This window comes from Musca autumnalis, unplaced genomic scaffold, assembly GCF_047663935.1.
Source record: "Musca autumnalis isolate F117 unplaced genomic scaffold, ASM4766393v1 scaffold_1, whole genome shotgun sequence".
Taxonomy (NCBI): domain Eukaryota; kingdom Metazoa; phylum Arthropoda; class Insecta; order Diptera; family Muscidae; genus Musca; species Musca autumnalis.
This window is the reverse complement of record NW_027411644.1, coordinates 3,974,985-3,996,543: the sequence shown is the minus strand read 5'-3', so window position 1 is coordinate 3,996,543 and position 21,559 is coordinate 3,974,985. Positions and strand designations below refer to the sequence as shown.

At 37.3% G+C, this 21,559-nt stretch overlaps 1 protein-coding gene and 1 long non-coding RNA gene across 2 annotated transcripts; both read right to left on the bottom strand.

Moving 5' to 3' along the window:
- Positions 1–6,519: 6,519 nt before the first annotated feature.
- Positions 6,520–13,589, bottom strand: LOC141390309 (uncharacterized). Its single transcript, XR_012409320.1, has 3 exons — positions 13,138–13,589; positions 12,900–13,057; positions 6,520–6,876 (listed from the first exon to the last, which is right to left on the bottom strand). It is a non-coding gene; the product is annotated as an uncharacterized lncRNA (long non-coding RNA).
- Positions 13,590–15,925: 2,336 nt separating this feature from the next.
- On the bottom strand, positions 15,926–18,073 carry LOC141390308 (protein sarah-like). The gene has a single exon (XM_073963223.1). The coding sequence runs from the start codon at positions 17,576–17,578 to the stop codon at positions 16,829–16,831; it is 750 nt and encodes a 249-aa protein (XP_073819324.1). The 5' UTR covers positions 17,579–18,073; the 3' UTR covers positions 15,926–16,828.
- Positions 18,074–21,559: the final 3,486 nt, after the last annotated feature.

The window sequence follows — 21,559 nt, the reverse complement described above, 5'->3', positions numbered from 1 at the left end:
GTTTTATTCTTTGTGAATATATCGGCTTCTAGTAGGGGTATTCCAACGGCAAAGCCTGTCAATAGAAGAAGACAATATTACCTTTAAATTGGTGTAAAGTAGGTTGGCAAAGGTGGCCAAACAAGGGAGATACCACAATGCATCCAATTCTTCCATTTTTTTGCAATCACGCTACAGGTCGCAATTTTGGTTGCTTATGGGGGTCCCGAGAGAAAGAGGCATATTATGTTTGATGGTGTTCGGATTATATTCCCTAAAAGAAATGTTTACCAGTGAAAAGCTTATGCACAGGGGTAGTGGTGTAGGGTAACACATGGTCGGCCCCGTCCCGACTATAGCCTTTGCTCACTTGTTTTTTCATAGATTATACCATTTTTGAGATAAATAACTTTAAATTGGGAAATTGCAGTCATGGCATTGTTAGGAGGCGATACAGCCAATCCATTGTCCTAATTTGAAGTTCTATATCTCAATAACGGTACAAACTACAAAGATGTTATAAGAGCCTATCTATAAGAGAATTTTCATAGCTACAACAGTTTCTTAAGCTTCACTTCGATAGGACTTGCTGTTTCCAAGCAATCGTGAAAACCTAAATTACCCTTAACAAGTTAAAAAGTATCAGTCGGCTCAGCATATGTGGATTGAAACAGTTTTTGTCAACAAAACTTATGTATTTATTGGGTTAATGCTCACAAAATTGCGGAGGATATACATACCAACCTGGGTGACGTAGGGGATGGAAGATACCAAGGAACGGTCCTGACCGGTTTTAACATGGCAAAGCCCAGGATCTATCTTGGTCCCTCTTTCATCCCAAGTGGACACTGACCTCCCCGTGGTGTCACCTGGGGAACTGCCTTTAACACCCGTTAAAGGTAGTGAGCTAACATGTGCCGCGCGTTCACCCATAAGAACGTTAAAAACTTGGGTTTGGGCGTCGGGTTAGTAACCCTCCCCTAGAAAAAACAGCCTACTATGAAAAAACGAAAGAAAAGAAAAACAAACCCCTCTAAAGTTGACGAACCCCGCAAACGTTTTAAGGACCATGATCTGCGAATCTGCACCTGGAATGTTCGCACTCTTTATAGAGAAGGTGCAGTCTTCGCATTGGCAGACGTACTTGAAAAGTACAAGACCGATATTACTGCCATACAGGAAATACGATGGATTGGGAAAGGCGTCACAACAACACCTAAAGGTGACGCACTGTATTATAGCTGCCATGACGTAAAGCATGAGTTTGGTTGTGGATTCGTAGTTAGTCGGAGACTAAAACATCTTGTATCCAGCTTCACTCCAGTGAATGAAAGACTTGCTGCAATTCGAATAAAAGCTAAATTCTTCAACATCAGCTTTATTTGCGCTCATGCTCCCACTGAAGAAAAGGACGAACAGACCAAAGATATATTTTACGAGTGCTTAGAAGAAACATATGACCGTTGCCCTGCCCATGACATTAAAATCATTCTAGGCGATTTTAATGCCAAAATTGGAAAGGAGAATATCTTTGGCCCAACAGTCGGGAAATTCAGTCTCCACAGTGAAACATCTGACAATGGTATGAGACTGATAGACTTTGCAGCTGCAAAAAACATGGTAGTTAGCAGTACCAGATTTAATCATCTCGATATTCATAAGGGCACCTGGCTGTCTCCAGATCAGAAAACAAGAAACCAAATTGATCATGTTGTGATAGATGGAAGACATTCATCGAGCGTGTTGGATGTACGATCGTTCCGAGGCGCAAACATTGATTCGGACCACTACCTTGTTGCAGCAAAGGTACGCACCCGCTTAAACGTAGCAAACAAAGTACGAGCAGACACAACACGAAAGTTAGACATCGGTAAGCTGCAATCACAACAGATAGCCACAGCATATTCCACTCAACTAGCCCAATTGCTTAATCAAAGCCCTCCTCATCCCGATAACATATCAGCGCAATGGCAAAGCATTGCCCACTCCATGCAAACAGCCGCAAAATCCATACTTGGATACCAGAGACCTCCACCAAGGAATCCATGGTATGATGAGGAGTGTCGTGCTGCCACCGAAGAGAAAAATGCGGCATATAAGGCTACTTTACAATCCGTAGCAACGCGTAGCGCACGAGAGAGATACAGGGAGAAAAGGAGAGAGGAGAAACGTCTTTTCCGCAGGAAAAAGAGAGAGATGGAAAAGCGGGAGTGTGAAAAAATCGAGATGTACAGGAGCCAGAATGAAGTCCGAAAATTCTACCAAAGAGTCAAGCATCAAACTGATGGCTTTGGTACAGGCACATCCTCCTGTAGAGACCAGCAAGGTAATTTGGTAACTGATACAGATAGTATACTCAGGATATGGAAAGAACATTTTTCAAATCTGTTGGTATCCAATAGCAGCGAAGAAGACGAAGATACCACAGTCCCAATCCCAGAAGATGGTATTGAATGTATACTGCCCAGCCAAGATGAGGTAAAGACAGCAATAAATCGGCTGAAGAATAATAAGGCAGCAGGGGCCGATGGCTTACCAGCCGAGCTGTTCAAAACCGGAGGCGACACGCTGATAAGGTGTATTCATCAGCTAGTTAGCACCATCTGGCAGGAAGAACGAGTACCCGACGATTGGAACCTGAGTATCCTGTGCCCCGTCCACAAGAAGGGAGATAAGACTGTATGCTCTAACTATAGGGGCATAAGTCTACTCCCTATTGCCTACAAGATCGTGTCAGGGATATTGTGCGAACGACTAAAGCCAATGGTCAACGAGATTATTGGACCATACCAATGCGGCTTTAGACCTGGCAAGTCCACCATTGACCAGATATTTACCCTGCGGCAAATCCTGGAGAAGACCCAAGAGATGCAGATCGACACCTACCACCTTTTTGTCGATTATAAAGCAGCCTTCGACAGTCCGCTGCGCTCAAAGGTATTCCAAGCCATGTCTGAATTTGGTATTCCCGCAAAGCTCATCCGGCTTTGTAAAATGACTTTAACTGACACGAGGTCCTCAGTTAAAATAGGAAAGAACCTCTCCGAAGAGTTTGGTACCAAAAGAGGTTTCAGACAAGGAGACAGCCTTTCGTGTGACCTCTTCAACATCCTGCTAGAAAAGGTTATACGAGAGGCAAACGTCAAAAGAAGTGGCACAATCTACACCAATAGTCACATGTTACTTGCTTATGCTGATGATATAGACATCATGGGTCGATCAGTAAAAGAAGTAACTGATACCTTTATAAAGGTCGAAGGAGAATCTGCTAAAGTGGGTCTGGCGGTAAACGGTGAGAAGACCAAGTTGATGGTGTCGACGCGCAATGCGTCCATTGAGCTCGGACCGACTGTGGAAGTTGGTTCCTATAATATTGAGGTAGTAAAAGACTTCGTCTACCTCGGCACCTCCGTCAACACAACAAACGACATCAGTTGTGAAATAAAAAGAAGAATTGTATTGGCCAACAGATGCTACTTTGGATTAAGTAAGCAGTTTAAAAACAAAGCCACATCTCGTCAAACAAAAATAACGCTCTACAAAACACTGATACTACCCGTGCTGATGTATGGCTCCGAAGCCTGGGTACTTGCGCAAGCAGACATGGCAGTGCTTGGTGTGTTTGAGAGAAAAATTCTTCGAAAGATCTACGGACCAATCTGCGTTGACGGTGAATATCGACGTCGCATGAACCACGAGCTGTATCTGCTATACAACGACATGAATATTGTTAAACGTATCGAGATGCAGCGATTGCGTTGGCTAGGCCATATCATAAGAATGAGCGATGATGAACCCGCTAAAAAGGCGTATGAATACATGCCACATGGCGGTGCACGCAGAATTGGCAGGCCAAGGAATAGATGGCGCAAACAAGTGGATGTTGAGATGAAAAGGCGCGGTATTCCAGAGAGCAAAGCAACAAATAGAGAGGAATGGAGATCTCTTCTTAGTTCGGCCTATAGAACAAATGTTCTGTAATGGGCCAGCTAAGTAAGTAAGTAAGTATACATACCAACCTAAGAAAAACATAATATCGCTGTAAACAGGGCCACTAGGAAAACCTTCTGTAAAAATTTCCAAAGGATCCTCGAAAAGACCCTTAACCACGCAATAATGTCGAACATTGATACCAATGATTGGACCGATAGGGCCCACATTTGAACATAAACAAAATCAAAAGTTTGGACCAAATCGGTTCCTACTTTTATGAGGTATCGCGCGTACCATTGTAGCGAATATTTTCGAACTTTTCTGGGGAGGTACCGATAGGAGTGGACCTATAAGCACCACCTCACCTACAAATATTCATTTAATATTTAAAGAAATATTACGATACCCAAAGTGTGGACGAACGCAATATTCGATTCGAGCTCTCAGGCCACTACATTCGGTTAGAGTTGGGCAATCTCGTTCAATTGAAATAACTTTTACTGTCGTATGGGGGCAGTGAATATAAGTTGTTACAACAATCAAAGCGATTAGGGAGCAGGTCTTAAAGTAAATATATCCGAATTTTGTGTGGGAGGTACCCGAAGGAGTGGACAAATACAGTTCATATTCGAACCTGATCTATATCTGGTAGATATATTAGGATATGTGGTATGGGCTAAATCGGTCATTCCCTTCAAGAGCTATCATGCACATATTTTTTGAACTTTTGTGGGGGAGGTACCTAAAGGAGTTGACCTATATGGCTTATCTTCGGGCTTAAACTTAGTTTGGACAAAATATTATGAATGCCAAATTTTGCAACGAATCTGCCGATCCGTTCGAGAGTTATCTGGTGCTCCGACCACTACACACGGTGTCATATGTATTTCTTGCAACTTTCAGGCTATTTTCCCAGGAAGTATGGACTTGCCCCTGATAAAACTTGTATTGTCGTATGGGAGGACAGTAAATATATAGGCCCGATAAATGCAAAAAAGTGTAATTTTAGCCCGGTTTAGATGAGGCCATAAAATCCGAACTGGATCTGACAGGACAAAACCCTACTATAAGTTGTTTGCATTTTCAGTGTTGCATAGTGTAATCCTTGTTAAGAATAAAATTCATAAAATGTCATGTTTTTTAACATTTACCGAAAACATGGGTATTTTGGAACCCTAATTTGGTTATTATTGGGTCTTAAATAAGTCGACCAATTAATTTTTGTAAAATCCCCGACATTTTTATCGCAACTATTTGTTAAGAAGTAGCTAATTTTGGAATTTGTGATATCAAAATGGAGTCCCATAGATCACGTTGTTAATCTACTTTCTAATACGCTCAGAAAATATATATAAAAATGAAAAAAAACAACAATTTTTTCAGTGTATCTTCGACTTTTTGATTTACGAAGTACGAATTTCAAAACAACATCAATATCTCAATCCTCCACTCCAACAGCACTCCTTATTCCAAATTTCAGGATTCCACATTCTTTCCTTGCAACATCTTTGAGTAACTGGCACTAACAGTTTCCGGCAATGCGATTTTAATGATTTTTTTATTACACCTTAGTCCATGAGTTGAAAAAAACAAATATTTAGAGATAGCAAAATTCAAATATTTCACAAAAACCGACGTTTTTTATTTTGCAGAGAATGGAGAGAATGGAAGTTGACGACATCGACACCATTTGGGCGCTGAAAACATTCAAAGAACTTGGGCAATACCTCCTAGCCATTTCAGCGGCTAAGAAGAAGGCAGAGGAGGAGCGAGATGCCTTTGAAAAACAGCTAATGGAGGTCAGAAGATTGCTACAGGTCCCGGAGGTAAAAAGAAAGAAGGCTCGTCGCCTCCAACCCCTCCAACCGGTGCCTCCTCCGTCTCCAAGCTCCTCCTCTCCAACATTCTCCCCAATTAGGCCACGTGGGCACGGCAACAACAACAACTACGACGATAACAACAACTACGATAACAACAACGATAACAACAACGATAACAACAACAACGATAACAACAACAACGACAACAACAACAACGATAACAACAACAACGATAACAACAACAACGATAACAACAACTACGATAACAACAACGATAACAACAACAACGATAACAACAACTACGATAACAACAACGATAACAACAACAACGATAACAACAACTACGATAACAACAACAACGATAACAACAACAACGAATTGTTTTACCTAGAATGACGCCACTTTTGGAGAAGTCATTCTTAGTAAGAATTGCCCGTAAATTTAATAATTTGCCACCTTCTGTTAATGGGTTTGACTGTTCTCTGTGTTCCTTCAAAAGGAAGTTGTACATACATACATATATGCTCAGTCTCATGATGTCTGAATGAAATCGTGTTATTTTGTGTTCGTTATATCTACTTTGTATAGCTGGGTTAAGGAAATACTGTTTTTCTCTTGGTCCATTTTGTATTTTCTTTAATTGCATTTTATTTTTATGTAATTTAAATTTATGTAATAAATTTGTAATATTATGTAATTTGTAATATTATATTATGAAATTTGTAATGTTTGTATTCTTTTTTATGGGTAGTCTGCTTTTTCGTGTGTTTGTTTTTAAGGAAAAAAATTTTTTGCGATTATCGTTATGTATTTATTAGATTTAAGTTCTAATATAAGATTTGAGTGTAGTTTGTGTTAAGTTTGTTTTCGTAACATATACGGCCTTATTGGCTTGGTTACCAATCTTAAATTAAATTAAATGTATTACTGCATTATAAAATGGTTTTGTTGATAACTTATAGATAGATACAATAAGAAAATTAAGTACACTGTACAGATGTATGTCTATCCGCTTTTTTAAAAGTCGAATGGATTTGATGGTGTCAGATCTGAAAAAGATGTAATTGCCGTATCCATGGTCGAAAGCCGGCTGGGACTTATGTCAGAAAAGACTGTATTTTCCGATGAAGACGTTTTACTTGAGCTGCGAAAATAAAATATGCAAGTGTTCGATCAAACAGTTTTTAAAAACATATTAAGCGGCCCATACATTTTGAAAATCAAAATTATTTTGATTTTCCTCAATCCATAAAATTCACACACACATTCTCATATTTTGAAAAGTGTACACATACTACTACAAATATTGACATCAAAATTTGATAGTGTATGGGCCGCTTTAGATCTTTTTAATAATGAATGTATATGTGTGTTCGTTTACTCAAAATTTGTACGAATTGTTACTGGAAGTTGTTCGTTTACCTTACAGTACGATGCAAAAGACCTTAATCGTTTACAAGAACTTATATGCTGTTTATATTAGAGCTTTTTGCAGGGTTAACCTTCTTTGAGAGGATTTGTTTGAAATATAAGCAAAGGAATTGACATTTAAAACCCAGTGGGTTTGTTAAATCCGTATATATATAAACGTACTATTACTGGACTTGTACAAATTGTTGAGTAAACGAACATACCTTATGTCAAAATTGAGGTATCATTATACCCTCAGCCTTTAGGCTAAAGAGGGTATTTACACTTTGATACGACCAAAAATGTGCCTCATCGAAATAATGGTTTTAGACCCCAAGTATGTTTGTACGATATCCGTTTCAGACAATTTTGAGTAGATCTAGCAATGTCCGTCCGTCTGTCTGTCTGTCTGTCGGTCTGTCTGTCTGGCTGGCTGGTGCGCACGATAACTCTCGAACGGATCGATCGATTCGGTTCAAATTTTGGGTATCGAAATATTTTGTCCAGATTCGATTTAAGTTCGAAGATGGGCCATATAGGTCCACTCTTTCAGGTACCTCCCCCACAAATGTTCAAAAATTGTCGCAAAACTTGTGCGCACGATAACTCTTGTAGGGAATAACCGATTTGGTCCATAAATTGCACATCGTGTAATTTCTACCAAACTTAGATTAGGTTCCAATATGGACTCAATCGGTCCACTCCTTCGGGTACCTCCCACACAAAATTTCGGAAAAGTTCAGTTTAGGACCTGGTCTCGAATCGCTTTGATTTTTGTTTACGCAAGTTGTATTCGCTGTCCTCTATACGTCGCTGTAACTTTCATTAGGGGCAAGTCCATACTTCCTGAGAAAATAGCCTGAAAGTTACAAAAAACCCTATGACACCGTGTGTAGTGGTTGCAGCGCAAGATAACTCTCGAACGGATCTGCCGACTCGGTCCAAAATTTGGCTTTCGTAATATTTTGTCCAAACTTAGTTCAAGTGCAAAGATGGATTATATCGGTCCACTCCTTCCGGTACCTCCCCCACAGAAGTTCGAAAATGTTCAGAAATTTTGTGCGTACGATAACTCTTGAAGGGAGTAACCGATTTGGTCCATACTTTGCACATTTGAAATTTCTACCAGACTTAGATGAGGTTCCAATATGGACTCAATCGGTAAACTCCTTCGAGTACCTCCCACACAAAATTTCGGAAAAGTTCAGTTTAGGACCTGCTCTCGAATCGCCTTGGTTTTTGTTGTACCATCTTGTATTCACTGTCCCCTATACGAAGGTACAAGTTTCCTCAGGGGCAAGCCCATACTTCCTGAAAAAATAGCCTGAAAGCTGAAAAACAAACCCTATGACACCATGTTTATGGGTGGAAGCGCAAGATAATTCTCGAACGGAAATGCCGGTTCCGGCCAAAATTTGGCCTTCGTAATATTGTTTCCAAACTTAGTTTAAGTTCGTAGATAAGCCATATCGGTCCACTCCTTCAGGTACCTACGCCACAAAAGTTCAAAAATATTTGGAAAAATTGTGGGCACGATAACTCTTGATGGGAGTGACCGATTTGGTCCATACTTTACACATTCTCATAATATCTACCAGATATAGATCAGGTTCGAATATGGACTATATTTGTCCACTTCATCCCGTACCTCCCACACAAAATTTTGGGATAAGTTCTCTTTAAGACCTGCTATTGAATCACTTTGATTTCTGTTGAAGCAACCTGCATTCGCTGCCTCAATTACGATGGTAAAAGTTGTTTCAGGGGCAAGTCCATACTTCTTGAGAAAACAGCCCGAAGGGTGTAAAAACCCCCTATGGCACCCCCATGGTCTATGTCGGTCCATTCCTTTAAGTACCTTTTCAGCAAAATTTTTGAACTTTAATCCTAATCAACATTTTTGTCGGTTCATACGAGACCAAAATAAATACATAAGTTTATTGTGAAAAAGTGTTTCAATTTGCACAGGCTGAGGGTATATCTCTGTCGGCAAAGCCGACTGATACTTTTTTACTTGTTTTATTTTACTTATGTATATTGAATATTCTAATCGTGTCCGGAATTACAAAATGTATCCCATAGGATCGGTTGGATTGATCACAAACGCCATTAAACATTTTGTATGAGAAATCCATACTTTCCCAGATATAGTCCTGGAAATGACCTAATATTTATTTTGTCTCAGAAATCCATAACTTCCAAGATATAATGAAAATATAGACGAAGGAATACTGAATTTTGCCGCAATCAAGTTACTCAAATCCGAAAACTCAAAAAAGTTCGAAGACGATTTTTGCGGAAAATGGCAATATTTTCATGGATATTTTTATCTGAGGATATGGTTCCCATCAAAAACTAACCCCATGTAGCCTTTTGCCAGAACAAAATATTTATTAACTTGTATATTTTGGCATTTTATTTTGAGTTTCTTCTTCACAACACTCAATTCGAACATACTCGGTGAGACAATTCCGTCGTCTACATTTTCATTAGTCTATGGATATAATACCAAATAATTTGTGAAAATCCTTACCATCGAATATGCAATATAAATGCAAAGAATATTGTGTTCAGGTTCAAGTTTTACACATGCTTATGGGCTTATGGGGAAAATCATAAATCTGGGCTGAAGGTCAAGATGCCAAGGGAGTTAGTTTTTAATCCGCGTCAAAAATTGTAAGATTGTAGATGTTTTCAAAAAGAAATTAGTTATAGTTTACAATTTCTGTAAGTATGGAAAGCAATTAAGAAAGGCTGACTTCCGAAACGTACTAACACAATGCAAATTTAAGATTTCGTCAAAATACTTCAGTTGCCTTCTGCAACTTCGAATGCATCAGAAATAAAAATTATGTATTCTTACTTTTTATGCGCAACGACGTTTTGAAATGCAAAGCTTTGTAACTACTGCAAAGCTTTTAGTACGGTCAAAATAGACATTGAAATAGCAAAAATTCCCACAAAGCTGAATTTTGGTGGAGAGCTAGTGTTGGCCATTAGAAACAACGTCCTAAAAGTCCCCATCGATCCCATGTGTGCAAAAAAATTATTCGGGGTCAAAGGTCAAATTTTAAGGGTTTTTAGGTTTTCGGAATTATTTTTTGATAACGGTTGATCTGATCAAAAAGTGACTAAAGTAAATATTGTAGACAGAAAAATTATCTACAAGTTTGGCCTTTATAATTTTTTTCCTAGAAGGAACCATTCTTGAAATATAGCTGCTCTAAAAAACACATGATTTTTATGCACTTATAAGGGAAATTAGCACATATTCAGACAAGCCGGCTAAAATAAGCGAAGTAATCGGGTCTGTCCCCCAAAAAATATATATTTTCTTGAAGAGCGAAATTATAGCTATCTTCTTAAAAAAATTCCAACAAAATCGGAGCGTGTTTAGTAGAGTTATTCAATGTTAGAGTCATTTTATGCAAAAATAGCCCATTTAACCCACATGTATAATCGAAAGCCCAACGGGAACGACCCCAACGAAAACTCTCCGATTTTTTTTCACGCTTTGTCCGAAGGTAGGGTTGTTGCGCTGATTACGGAAATGTATAATTTTCAACGGTTGCTGATCCGGTTCGCCGGTTATTCGACCAGAAAGGCCAAATTTAAAAACCGGGTTAGACCCGGTTCTACTGAACCGATTACTGCAAAGTGGATATCGTTTGAAAGCTTACGGAAGTATCTAACACATAGTGTCGTTACTTTAACCGGTTCGCCCCATAATGTACTTAGGCGGCTTTTTATTTGACCTTTAGATCGCGATATCTCGAAAATGGTAAGTCTTTTTTAAGAACCATAAAGACCAATCTTATAGACAATTATTAAATCTACAACTTTTACTTTAGCCGGCTTTTGCTAAGTCTTACCGTTTTTGAGAAAAAATAAAAAACTGAATAATGCCTCCAAAAATGACTTTGACCCCTAATAACTTGTTTTGCACACATGGGATCGATGGGGACTTTTAGGACGTTGCTTCTAATGGCCAACCCTAGCTCTCCACCAAAATTTAGCTTTGTGGGAATTTTTGCTATTTCCCCCTTATACGCATGTCTATTTTGACCGGACCATTTGTACATATGTATATCAAACAAATACGAAAAGTTTTTTGTGGTTATGCCTAATGTGGTGTAGTATTACTTGTAATAAACTTAACTTTTTCTGTAATTCTTGACAAATACTAGTATGTTGCTTTTCTAAGTCCAGTTCATATTTATATTACGCAATGGCTGACTTCCGTATTGTCAGTTGCTTTGTATTCGTGCATGAAACTAGGGATTCTTCAATCGAGTTCCATACTAGAAGTAATTTTATGATATTGCAGTAGTGGGGAATTCGATTTAAGAACCCCTAGTTTCATTCATGCACGAATACAAAGCAATTGATAATACGGAAGTCGGCCAATTTTTCGTTCTGCCCCGGTGAATGAGGGTATTTATGTGAAGGGGTTACCATATCCCTCACCTAATGTATATCTGGACAACGCAGTGTTCCACCGTTGTGTAATTGAAAAGAAATTTAAAAACACTTTTGATCCTCAATTTTGTTAACCATTTATGAACGTCTCTAGTTGAGTAAAAACTCTCAGATTTTTTTTAATTTTTATTCAGAGGTAGATATTTTTACGCTGATCACGGGAATGTATAGTTTTCTTGGGGGACGGACCCGGTTATTGGACCCAAAAGTCCGGGTACAAAACCCGGCTTAGACCTGGCTCTACTGAACCGATTGCTACAAAATGGTTATCATTGGAAAGCTTATAGAAATACATATCCAACAATTGGACATATGAGTATACAGGTTATATAGCCTAAAAAGAGACTTTTGGAGACGGGGTTTTCTATAAAACCCCCAAAGTCGAAAATGGGGGGATCATTTAGTGTAGCTCGCACTTTAACCTTTCCAAAATGGTGCTATATGTTGTAATATCTTCTCTGGATCCAGAGATATGGCCTTATTATGTTGACAACCCGGTTCTGTAGGGCTCATTTCTTACATTATATGTAGGTGTCTACCATGGTAAAATAATAAAAGGTAACCTCATTCATGGGTGTCCACGGAAAATGTTAAGGTTCTAAATTGAACAAAATTTCCTGTTAAATTATAAATTTTGTTAAATTATAAATTTAAGACTTTCTCCTATGGACAGGTGCTAATCTCGGGAACGGGAACAAAATCTTCTATTAAATTATAAATGTTTCTTTAAACATACGGCCTTCGGCCGGGGATTTAAAACTTTCTCCTATGGACAGCTGCAAATCTCGGGAACGAGAACACAATGTTCTTTTAAATTATATTTTTTTCTCTAAATAGCTACTAAGAAAAACCTGGTTGTCAAGATTCTAAGGGTCATATCTCTGGATCCAGAGAAGATATTACAACATATAGCACCATTTTGGAAAGGTTAAAGTGCGAGCTACAATATGGCTTAATTTGAATGAGCCCCCATAATGGCCCGATTTTCGACTTTTTGAGGGTCTTATGGAAAAATCCGGGTCCAAAAATCTGTTTTTGGGCTATATCAACATGACCACTTGTTGGATAGGTATTTCCATACGCTTTCCAATGCTACCCATTTTGTAACAATCGGGTCAGTAGAGCCAGGTCTAACCCGGGTTTTGTACCCGGACTTTCGGGTCCAATAACTGGGTAACCGGATCCGTCCTCCAAGAAATTTATACATTCCCGTGGAAAATTTGTCAAAAAATCGGAGAGTTTTTACTAAACCAGAATTAAGGCACCATTTATATTTACCTGTTATCATCCATTTCTCTTCTCTGTTTTTGAATCAATCTAGCTCTTTTTTCTATGTTCTTACGCTCATGTCGAAGATTTTTGCAATCTTGATACATATTTTGACACTTCTCCTTTAGATCATTGCATTGACGTCTATTTTCCTCCATTATTTTGGTCTATCAAAAAAAAAAAAAAAAAAAAAAAAAGAAGCGTCTCATCGGCACAAATGGACAATATGTACTCGTACCATCCTTACCATTCTTTCGTGTTGGTCAAGAAACCGTTGACGATGATTTTTTTGAAACAAAATTATACGATTGATATTGAGTCCTTGGTATGGCTCTGGATGAAATAGTTCTTTTAGATTTACTGGCATTGCGTTTCCAATTTCGCATGCTCTAGTTATTTTTAGACACAACGTACAGTTATAGACACCTGGCTGTTGTAAATGTCCCTCCAAGCAAGGCTCGCAAATAACGTGATTGCAAGCCAGTAGGAAGAAACGACATTCCTTATTAAAATACATCCTGTAGCAGATATTGCAGTGAATCCAAAATGTAAAACAACCTGATGGTAGTCTTTGTTGCTTCTGCTGATCGCTCATCTTTTCCGCAAAATTAATTCTTTCTGTTAAATAACGTTCTGTGGCTACGGTGCTACGGTAAATAAAACTCGGGTTAGGCGATAACAAACATCGACATTTCAAGTAATCGAACGCGCAAGTAATGTGCCGTTTCCACGGTACGTCGTTCATTCTTTGTTCCTTGTCAGCCAGATCACCCATATACGTTAAAGTGACTCCAACAACAACATATGTTCTCTTTTTTCTCAGTTGTCGTGGTTTAGCATAGGAAAGACAAGCTCAGAGGGACTAATGCAGGGGTGAGCTGTGTGCTAGCACCAGCCCTGTGCACGGGCATTGGCTGCTGTAAAATACTCTTACTTTTATTAATTCAACAAAACTCAGACGTTTAAGTATTTTTTGTAATTATTATTTAATAAATAATTTCATCCACGATATTAGATTAAAATTGTGTTTTCACAATTAAAAAACAATTTAGAAAAACCATGAAAAACGACAAATGTTAAATTCTCTTAAATTATGTTTTACCATTGGCTAGCATAAATAAACATTTATGGATTGTTTTGTTATTGTTTTTTTAACAAAATCGTTTTTTATAATTGTTTAGATGCCGTCTGTGTCTTAAAAATATTAAAAAACGTAAAAAATGGTAACAAAAAGGCTGTTTTAGTTTTTCCCTTAAAACGTATTTAAGAGTAATTTTGACCATCTGTGGCAGGGATGCACAAAGAGAATCTAACACATTTTCCCTTAAATATTTCACACTGCATTCTTGTTGGCATATCTTCTATGCCGAACACACAGGCAAATTGTGAAAACTTACTCTTAGTTTTTTGTGAATCATAAGCTCTGTTCCTTTACGTGCAAGAATCGTCAAGTTTTACCACTTTTTACTCGAAAAGCGTTCCTTTACTTCAGACACCATACAATTCATATGGGAGCAGTTTACAACTTTTACTACTTTTGCCGGTTTTACCATGTTCAAAAGTAGAGGAACAGACCAATAAACAATTAAAAGTTTATGCAATTTTGTATTTATATTTTTCAATAATTTGCATTGTGGACGACTTTAGACAACATTAATGTTTAAGGGCCAAACCTATAGCTCTGCTTGTTGCGTGTGCGTTCAAAAATACAAAAACAAAATACCTGTAGGATTTCATATTGAAATACAGTTGCGTGCAAAATAATTGCAGTGCTGAACTGCTATGTACGAAAATTGCAATAATACTGCTATAAATCCTTAAAAGAATTTAATTATCTGCATCAGGCGAATGCTTATAAGATTCCAGACCTCACAGGCTAAAATATTTTACATAAATATGCAACTATTAAGATACCCCATTGAAGTTTTCTGCCCATGTTACATGTTAAAAGCTATTCATTTATAACTTTTTACAGCTGAAAAGAATTTTGAAATGAAAATAAGACGAAATTTGGTTATTGCAAATAGGTTACACTATACGACACTTAAAATTTCATTACATTTTAAAATCTGTTTTAAGAGCATGTCGAGACTATAAAAATTGTCAATATCGATTTTTAGTGGTAAATAATGTAATCTATATATATATGTCTGTTCCAGTGCCTGCAAGAAGCTACTAATTTTTACTACGATAACAATTATTCCTTTATGTTATCGAAGAAAATAGTAAAAATTAGTAGATTCAGTTCTGCAGTTCTGGAACAGACCAATTATTTTGTTTTGTTTTAAATGCAGCAATAAAATTGGTCTAAAAAAATGTTTGCTTTACTTTCACAATTAACACAATCGTCGTGGAAATAGAAATAAATTATTTATAGATGTTATTCCAGACATATCGTTACATGTCTAGAATCGCACGAGTTTTACAGCACATGTGATTTGCAAGTCATTTGCACTTCCTCTATATACATATATACCTACATATAGTCGAACAGTGTTTGATATTCAAATGATGAAATTATCTCGGACGAAGTAGTTAACTATTAAAAATTGGGTTAGCTAATCCAAGAAGACGAAGAATCTGAAGAATTGTTTTCAATTCAAAGGCTTTATTAGAAGTAAAGAAAAAATAATATGTTCACAAATGGAAAAGTATGAATAATGTTTGAATTCACTTGCAAAGTTTGTTATGATTATTGCTCTGTTCCAGAACCTGCAAGAAGCTACTATTTTTTACTACGATAACAATTTTTCCTTTATGTTATCGAAGAAAATAATAAAAAAAATAGTAGATTCTTCCAGGTTCTGGAACAGAGCATATAATATTAAAAATAAAATGAAAATAACAATGTTATTGTTAATACGAATTCAATATTAACAACATTTACTGATCCGATTATCAAAGAGAAATATGCAAAGTGCATAGTTATTCCAAAATGTGGATAAATGACGCAATCTTAGCTAAATCCAATACAATACTTGCTTCACATAATTTTAAATTTTTACATCTTTTTATTTGAGAAAAAATCAACAATGTATTTAATACTTCTTGAATCAGAGCCTTTATTAATTCGTTCATATGTTAATCATTATACATACATAGGTATATAATTTTCATTTCTTTTAATAATTTAAAATCTTATAACAATAATGCAAACTCAGAATTAATTGCAAATTATTGGCTAAATCCCAAAGGAAATCGAAGACAATTCTTTGGATAGTTCATAGAGTTCAATTCTGGATTTTGTTTTTGTTTTGTTTTTTTTTTTAATAATAATTCTAATTTACCTTCAGATTCCTTTGGAAAGCACATAATATTTAGTATACTTCTGTGCTGTATTTTCTTTTTGTGTCTATGTGTGAATTTGTACAATAAAAATTACTAACTAAATAACTTAAACTATACACGAACCATTATGAGCTCTTGTTGTTTTTGTTTTGGTTTTAATATCAATATCTACATCGAAACAAAAGGATCACAATTAGTAATCAAGAGTGTTCATGTTATTTCTTTTTTTTAATATGAGAGTATTAACAAAATCCAACAAAAATCTAGTGGTAAAATAAGTCGATTCGTAATGATTGATTTTTGAAAATGCTCAAAGGTTTTGATATTGTATATATTTTTATAATTTTGAAACAATTTGTGTACAGCTTCAGTTTTAAAACAAACAACTGCCTTATACAAACGTACATTCCTTCCACTCAACTCCATTGCATGCCCTGAGAACTAAAACACTATTCAATACTTGGTGACACCATCCAGTTACTCAAAGTATGTCGAATAGTGTTCACATTCTGAGGACATGTAGAAATTAGCTTCTTTTGAAAAAGAAAATGTTTTTTTACGAAGCTAAGGAAATCCATACATGCCTCTCTCTCCCTTGTCCTTTGTCATTCAAATCCAAACAATCCAATCATACGTACGATTGATACTGCTTACGCCCTTTCTGGACGTTTAGTTTGAACAATTGGTAACTTTGGACGCACGGCGCTCTCAACATTGGTTTCCGGCAACTTAGCAGTGTGAACAACTATTGCAGGTTGGTCTTCGCTTTGTGGATGGAGTTCATGGGATTCCCCGGGCGTGAGACTGGCCAAAGCCGCCAAGAGATCATGGTTTACTAATGGTTCATTTTCTTCTCTGGGTTCCCAGCCAGCTGGTGGGGAAGCTGGAGGAGATATTAGGAACTGTTTAACTGGAGCTGGTGGCTGTAGATTTTTATTTGACACGGGTGTTACCGGTTGGGCGAAATAGCATGTAATAACTGTTTTTTTATTGAACTCATACTGGTGCAGTTTAATACGGGCATTTGCCGCAGCAATGGCATTGTCATAATTAACGCGCAAACGCCTGAAACTGCGCAACCATTGAAATGTCGCAGAATCGCAAAATGAACGGAATAGGCCCTCCATTTCCTGCTTCAGTTGAGGATTAGAAAATACTTCTGAATGTATGTTGGTAACAATTATTGATGTTGGTAAATCATCGAATGAGTCGGGATCTACTTCCGGTTCGCTATTACTGTCGACTTCTCCATCGGGTAAGGTGGGATGCTGGCTGGGTAGGCCATCAGTTGGATTGATGAATACATCCTGATCTGGAGACAATTTATCAATGCTGGTCGAACCGCTGCTATTATGGCTCGATTTTAATTTGCAGTTATTCTTTGGTGGTGTTGATGTCATTTTGCCTAAAAGTGAAAAAATGTTGTTACTAAGGGTACAACATTAAGTGAGTGTCGTTGGTCATCATAGAACAAAAGTTTCGTTCGCAAACAAAACAACTCGGCGAAACATAGCCAAAGTATATTAAACCAAATATATCGGCTGACTTCCGAATCGTACTAATACATTCAATACATTGCATTTTTTGATTTCGTCAAAATATTTCAGTTGCACACTGAATAGCTTTGCAGGAGTTAAGTATAACGGCGTTACGAAACACTGTCAGGGCAAGTTGTGCTTATTTCCACGGGTTCAGGTGAACAAAAAATCTTATTTTGGGAACCGAGGTTTTCTATAAAATCCTCCAAAAAGTCGAAAATGGCCCATTATTGGCGTTTTTTAAATGTATCCCATGTTATGGCTTTCAACGGAACTCCTTTCCTTTGCCGTCCCAACGCAGAAAATTATGAAAAAATTACCACAAATAGTGCTTTTTATCCCGATTCCAACCATGTATTGTTTTTGTTGCGGAAATGTATACTTCCCGAGTTATGGGCCTCCAAAGATCCACAAAGGCCCTAACCTATGAAAAATTACCGCAGATAGTGCTTTTTATTCCGATTCCAATGATGTATTGCTTTTGTTTCGGAAGTGTATACTTCCCGAGATATAGGCCTCAAATTAGATATTTTTCCCTTAATAGCCGGCCTTCGGCCGGGATTTAGGACTTTATCCTATGGACCGGTGCAAATCTCGGGAACGAAAACAAATTTTTCTTTTAAATTTAATATTTTTCTAGGCCTATATCTCGGGAAGTATGCATACCCTTCAGCAAGATAGTACATGGTTGAAATCAGTATAAACATCACTATTTGTGGTAATTTTTTAATAATTTTCTGCGGGCATTTTATACTAGGGCTTTTGAGGAACTTTGGAGGCCCATATCTCGGGAAGTACACATTTCAGTGTAAAAAGTACTATCTGTGGTAATAATTTTCTGCGGTGGTTTGCCAACATTTTAGACTAGGGCCGTTGTGGAACTTTGGAGGCCTATATCTCGGGAAGTATACATTTCCGCAACAAAAGCATTACATGTTTGGAATCGGGATAAAAAGCACTATCTGTGGTAATTTTCCGTTAATTGTATGCGGTGTTTTGCCAACATTTTATACTAGGGCGTTTGTGGAACTTTGGAGGCCCATATCTCGGGAAGCATACATTTCCGTAACAAAAGCAATACATGGTTGGAATCATAATTATCTGAGGTGGGTCGGTAAAGGAAAGATAAGCCGCGGTACCCCCTAATATATTCTCTGCCCTCAAAATCACAGATGACAGACAAATCATCTTTGTGAATTCCTCACACATGATTTACGTACATACGTCAATTCACGAAATAGGGGAACCATCCATCACCAATACATTAGCACGACTTGAAAAATTCAATTCTTCTAAAAGATATTGTAAAACAAAATTCCAATTTCTGATGTGGCCAAATGACCATACTCATTGAAAATTAAGTTTTGTGAACCACCCTATCATTTCAAATTGGAATATGACATTGACATTTGTCACCGGTATCTAAAATTTTTCAATTTGAAGAATTTCAATTTGTGAGAAGAATAAAAACTTAATAAAATTTTAATTAATTAATTAATTTTAAATAAAATTTCAATTTGAAGAATTTCAAGAATAATCATGTATGTAATATTTTAATATTTAGTATTTTCTATTAGTATTTAGTATTTATTATTTATTTATTAGTATTTGTATTTCCTCGAGAATATTTCCTCGAGAATATTTCTTCGAGAAATATTTCCTCGAGAATATTTCCTCGAGAATATTTCCTCGAGAATATTTCCTCGAGAATATTTCCTCGAGAATATTTCTTCGAGAATATTTCCTCGAGAATATTTCCTCGAGAATATTTCCTCGAGAATATTTCCTCGAGAATATTTCTTCGAGAATATTTCCTCGAGAATATTTCCTGGAGAATATTTCCTCGAGAATATTTCCTCGAGAATATTTCCTCGAGAATATTTCCTCGAGAATATTTCCTCGAGAATATTTCCTCGAGAATATTTCTTCGAGAATATTTCCTCGAGAATATTTCCTCGAGAATATTTCTTCGAGAATATTTCCTCGAGAATATTCCTCGAGAATATTTCCTCGAGAATATTTCCTCGAGAATATTTCCTCGAGAATATTTCCTCGAGAATATTTCTTCGAGAAATATTTCCTCGAGAATATTTCCTCGAGAATATTTCTTCGAGAATATTTCCTCGAGAATATTTCCTCGAGAATATTTTATTCTATATATTTATCAAATATAATATTCTCAATTGCTTCACTTATATAAGAGAGATGAATCTTTTAACAATAATAAAAATAATAAATAGTATAGATAATAATTAATTTATAGACGATGTATTTTTACATGCATCAAAATAATAAAGATAATAAAGAGAAGTAACGATAAAAATATTAAATACAGTATGTTTCCGATTTCGTAAATTACCTCTTCACTGCGGGTTTATTCTTCGCTTGGCGAATATAATAATTCGCAGCTCACGATCCACCTCCACATTTCAGGGTAACGCAATTGGGAAATGGTTAATATAACGGGCCAACCGCCACACAGTGTGGCATCAACGACGCGATCTTCGTCCGCGAAACAGTAAATGCCGCGATTCTGGGAAAAAAGTTAAGTAAATGTTTATATGGTACCCTCGCTTCGTATTGCTTTTCACGAATTTCGGATACTTCTGAACGTATCACCTCACCGATGTATTCGATTATCATTGTGTGTTTTTCCATATCACGGGCTGCGTACAGGCCCAAACCTGCATTTTTGTTCTAGAAAAAGGATGGCAAATTTCGCCACTCCTGTTTCATTTTCTTGTACTGTGAACTTTTCGAGTGGACAAATTGCTACTGGCATTGGCATGTAACCTCACCAGCTGCTGCTGTTGATGGAAGAGTTGCCTGATGACCTCAACGATAGTTTGTCAATGTCTCAACTCCGGGAAGACTTTCGATAATGCCCCCCTGAGACACCAAATCAGGCCTTATCGATGGTATCGACGATGTGCCCTCGGAACTGTACGACAAACTAAACAAACTTTATAGAAATATCTTGTGTCGGATGCAGTGCATGCAACGTGTTCTTAAGGCACCTTCCCCTATAGAATACCTTGAATGTGAAGATTTCTTAATGCCATTTCACGATCACTTGCTGGCAGCGAAGATAATTTGTCCTCAAATCGGCATCTCCTTCATAGCAGAAGAAGTCGGTTTTCGATATTTTTTAAACTGAAGCGGAACAGAGATTGGAATATTGAAATAATTGGGAACGAATAAGTTCTTACTTAAAATTATATTTGACCGCCTCTGTGATCCAGTTCATCTGAGAAATCTTTTATAAACATGCGCTGTCGGCTTAATTTTCCAGCGGTTTCAAGGGCGTCTTTTCCGTTTGGTAACTAAAGCCATCGAGTTGACCGGTATAACTGGGGACATGCGTCCCATTCGCTGTTGCGAATTGCTCATTAAAATTAAACCCGGGAAGTTTCCTGCTGCAACATATTGAGTCGAATTGTCTTAACAGGATCAACGGGGCATAAGAAGCTTTGCTGACGATTTCGTTCGCGGTACGCTTTACCCAGCTATTCAGTTTTTCTGGTTCGGATTTGTACGTAAAGGAGGAAAACTCCGATCGTAGTAATTATTTTGTATGGATGATGAAGTGTTGGCATCCTCGGCGCTTTACGTCCCGAAATTTTTTCAAATCATAAAAAGGCAGTTTGTTGGGTATGTAGGCAGCACCGAATTCACCTTCTAATTCTTGCTCGAAAAGGTTACCACGTTCACTCTGTCGACTTTCTTTTTGAGGGGAATTGCTAGAGGAGCAATTCCGCCAACCGAACATATTGCACACCCCATAATTAACATTTAGCTGCGGTTCCAAGACTTGCATTGGTGGCATTTGACTAAATGCAGCAT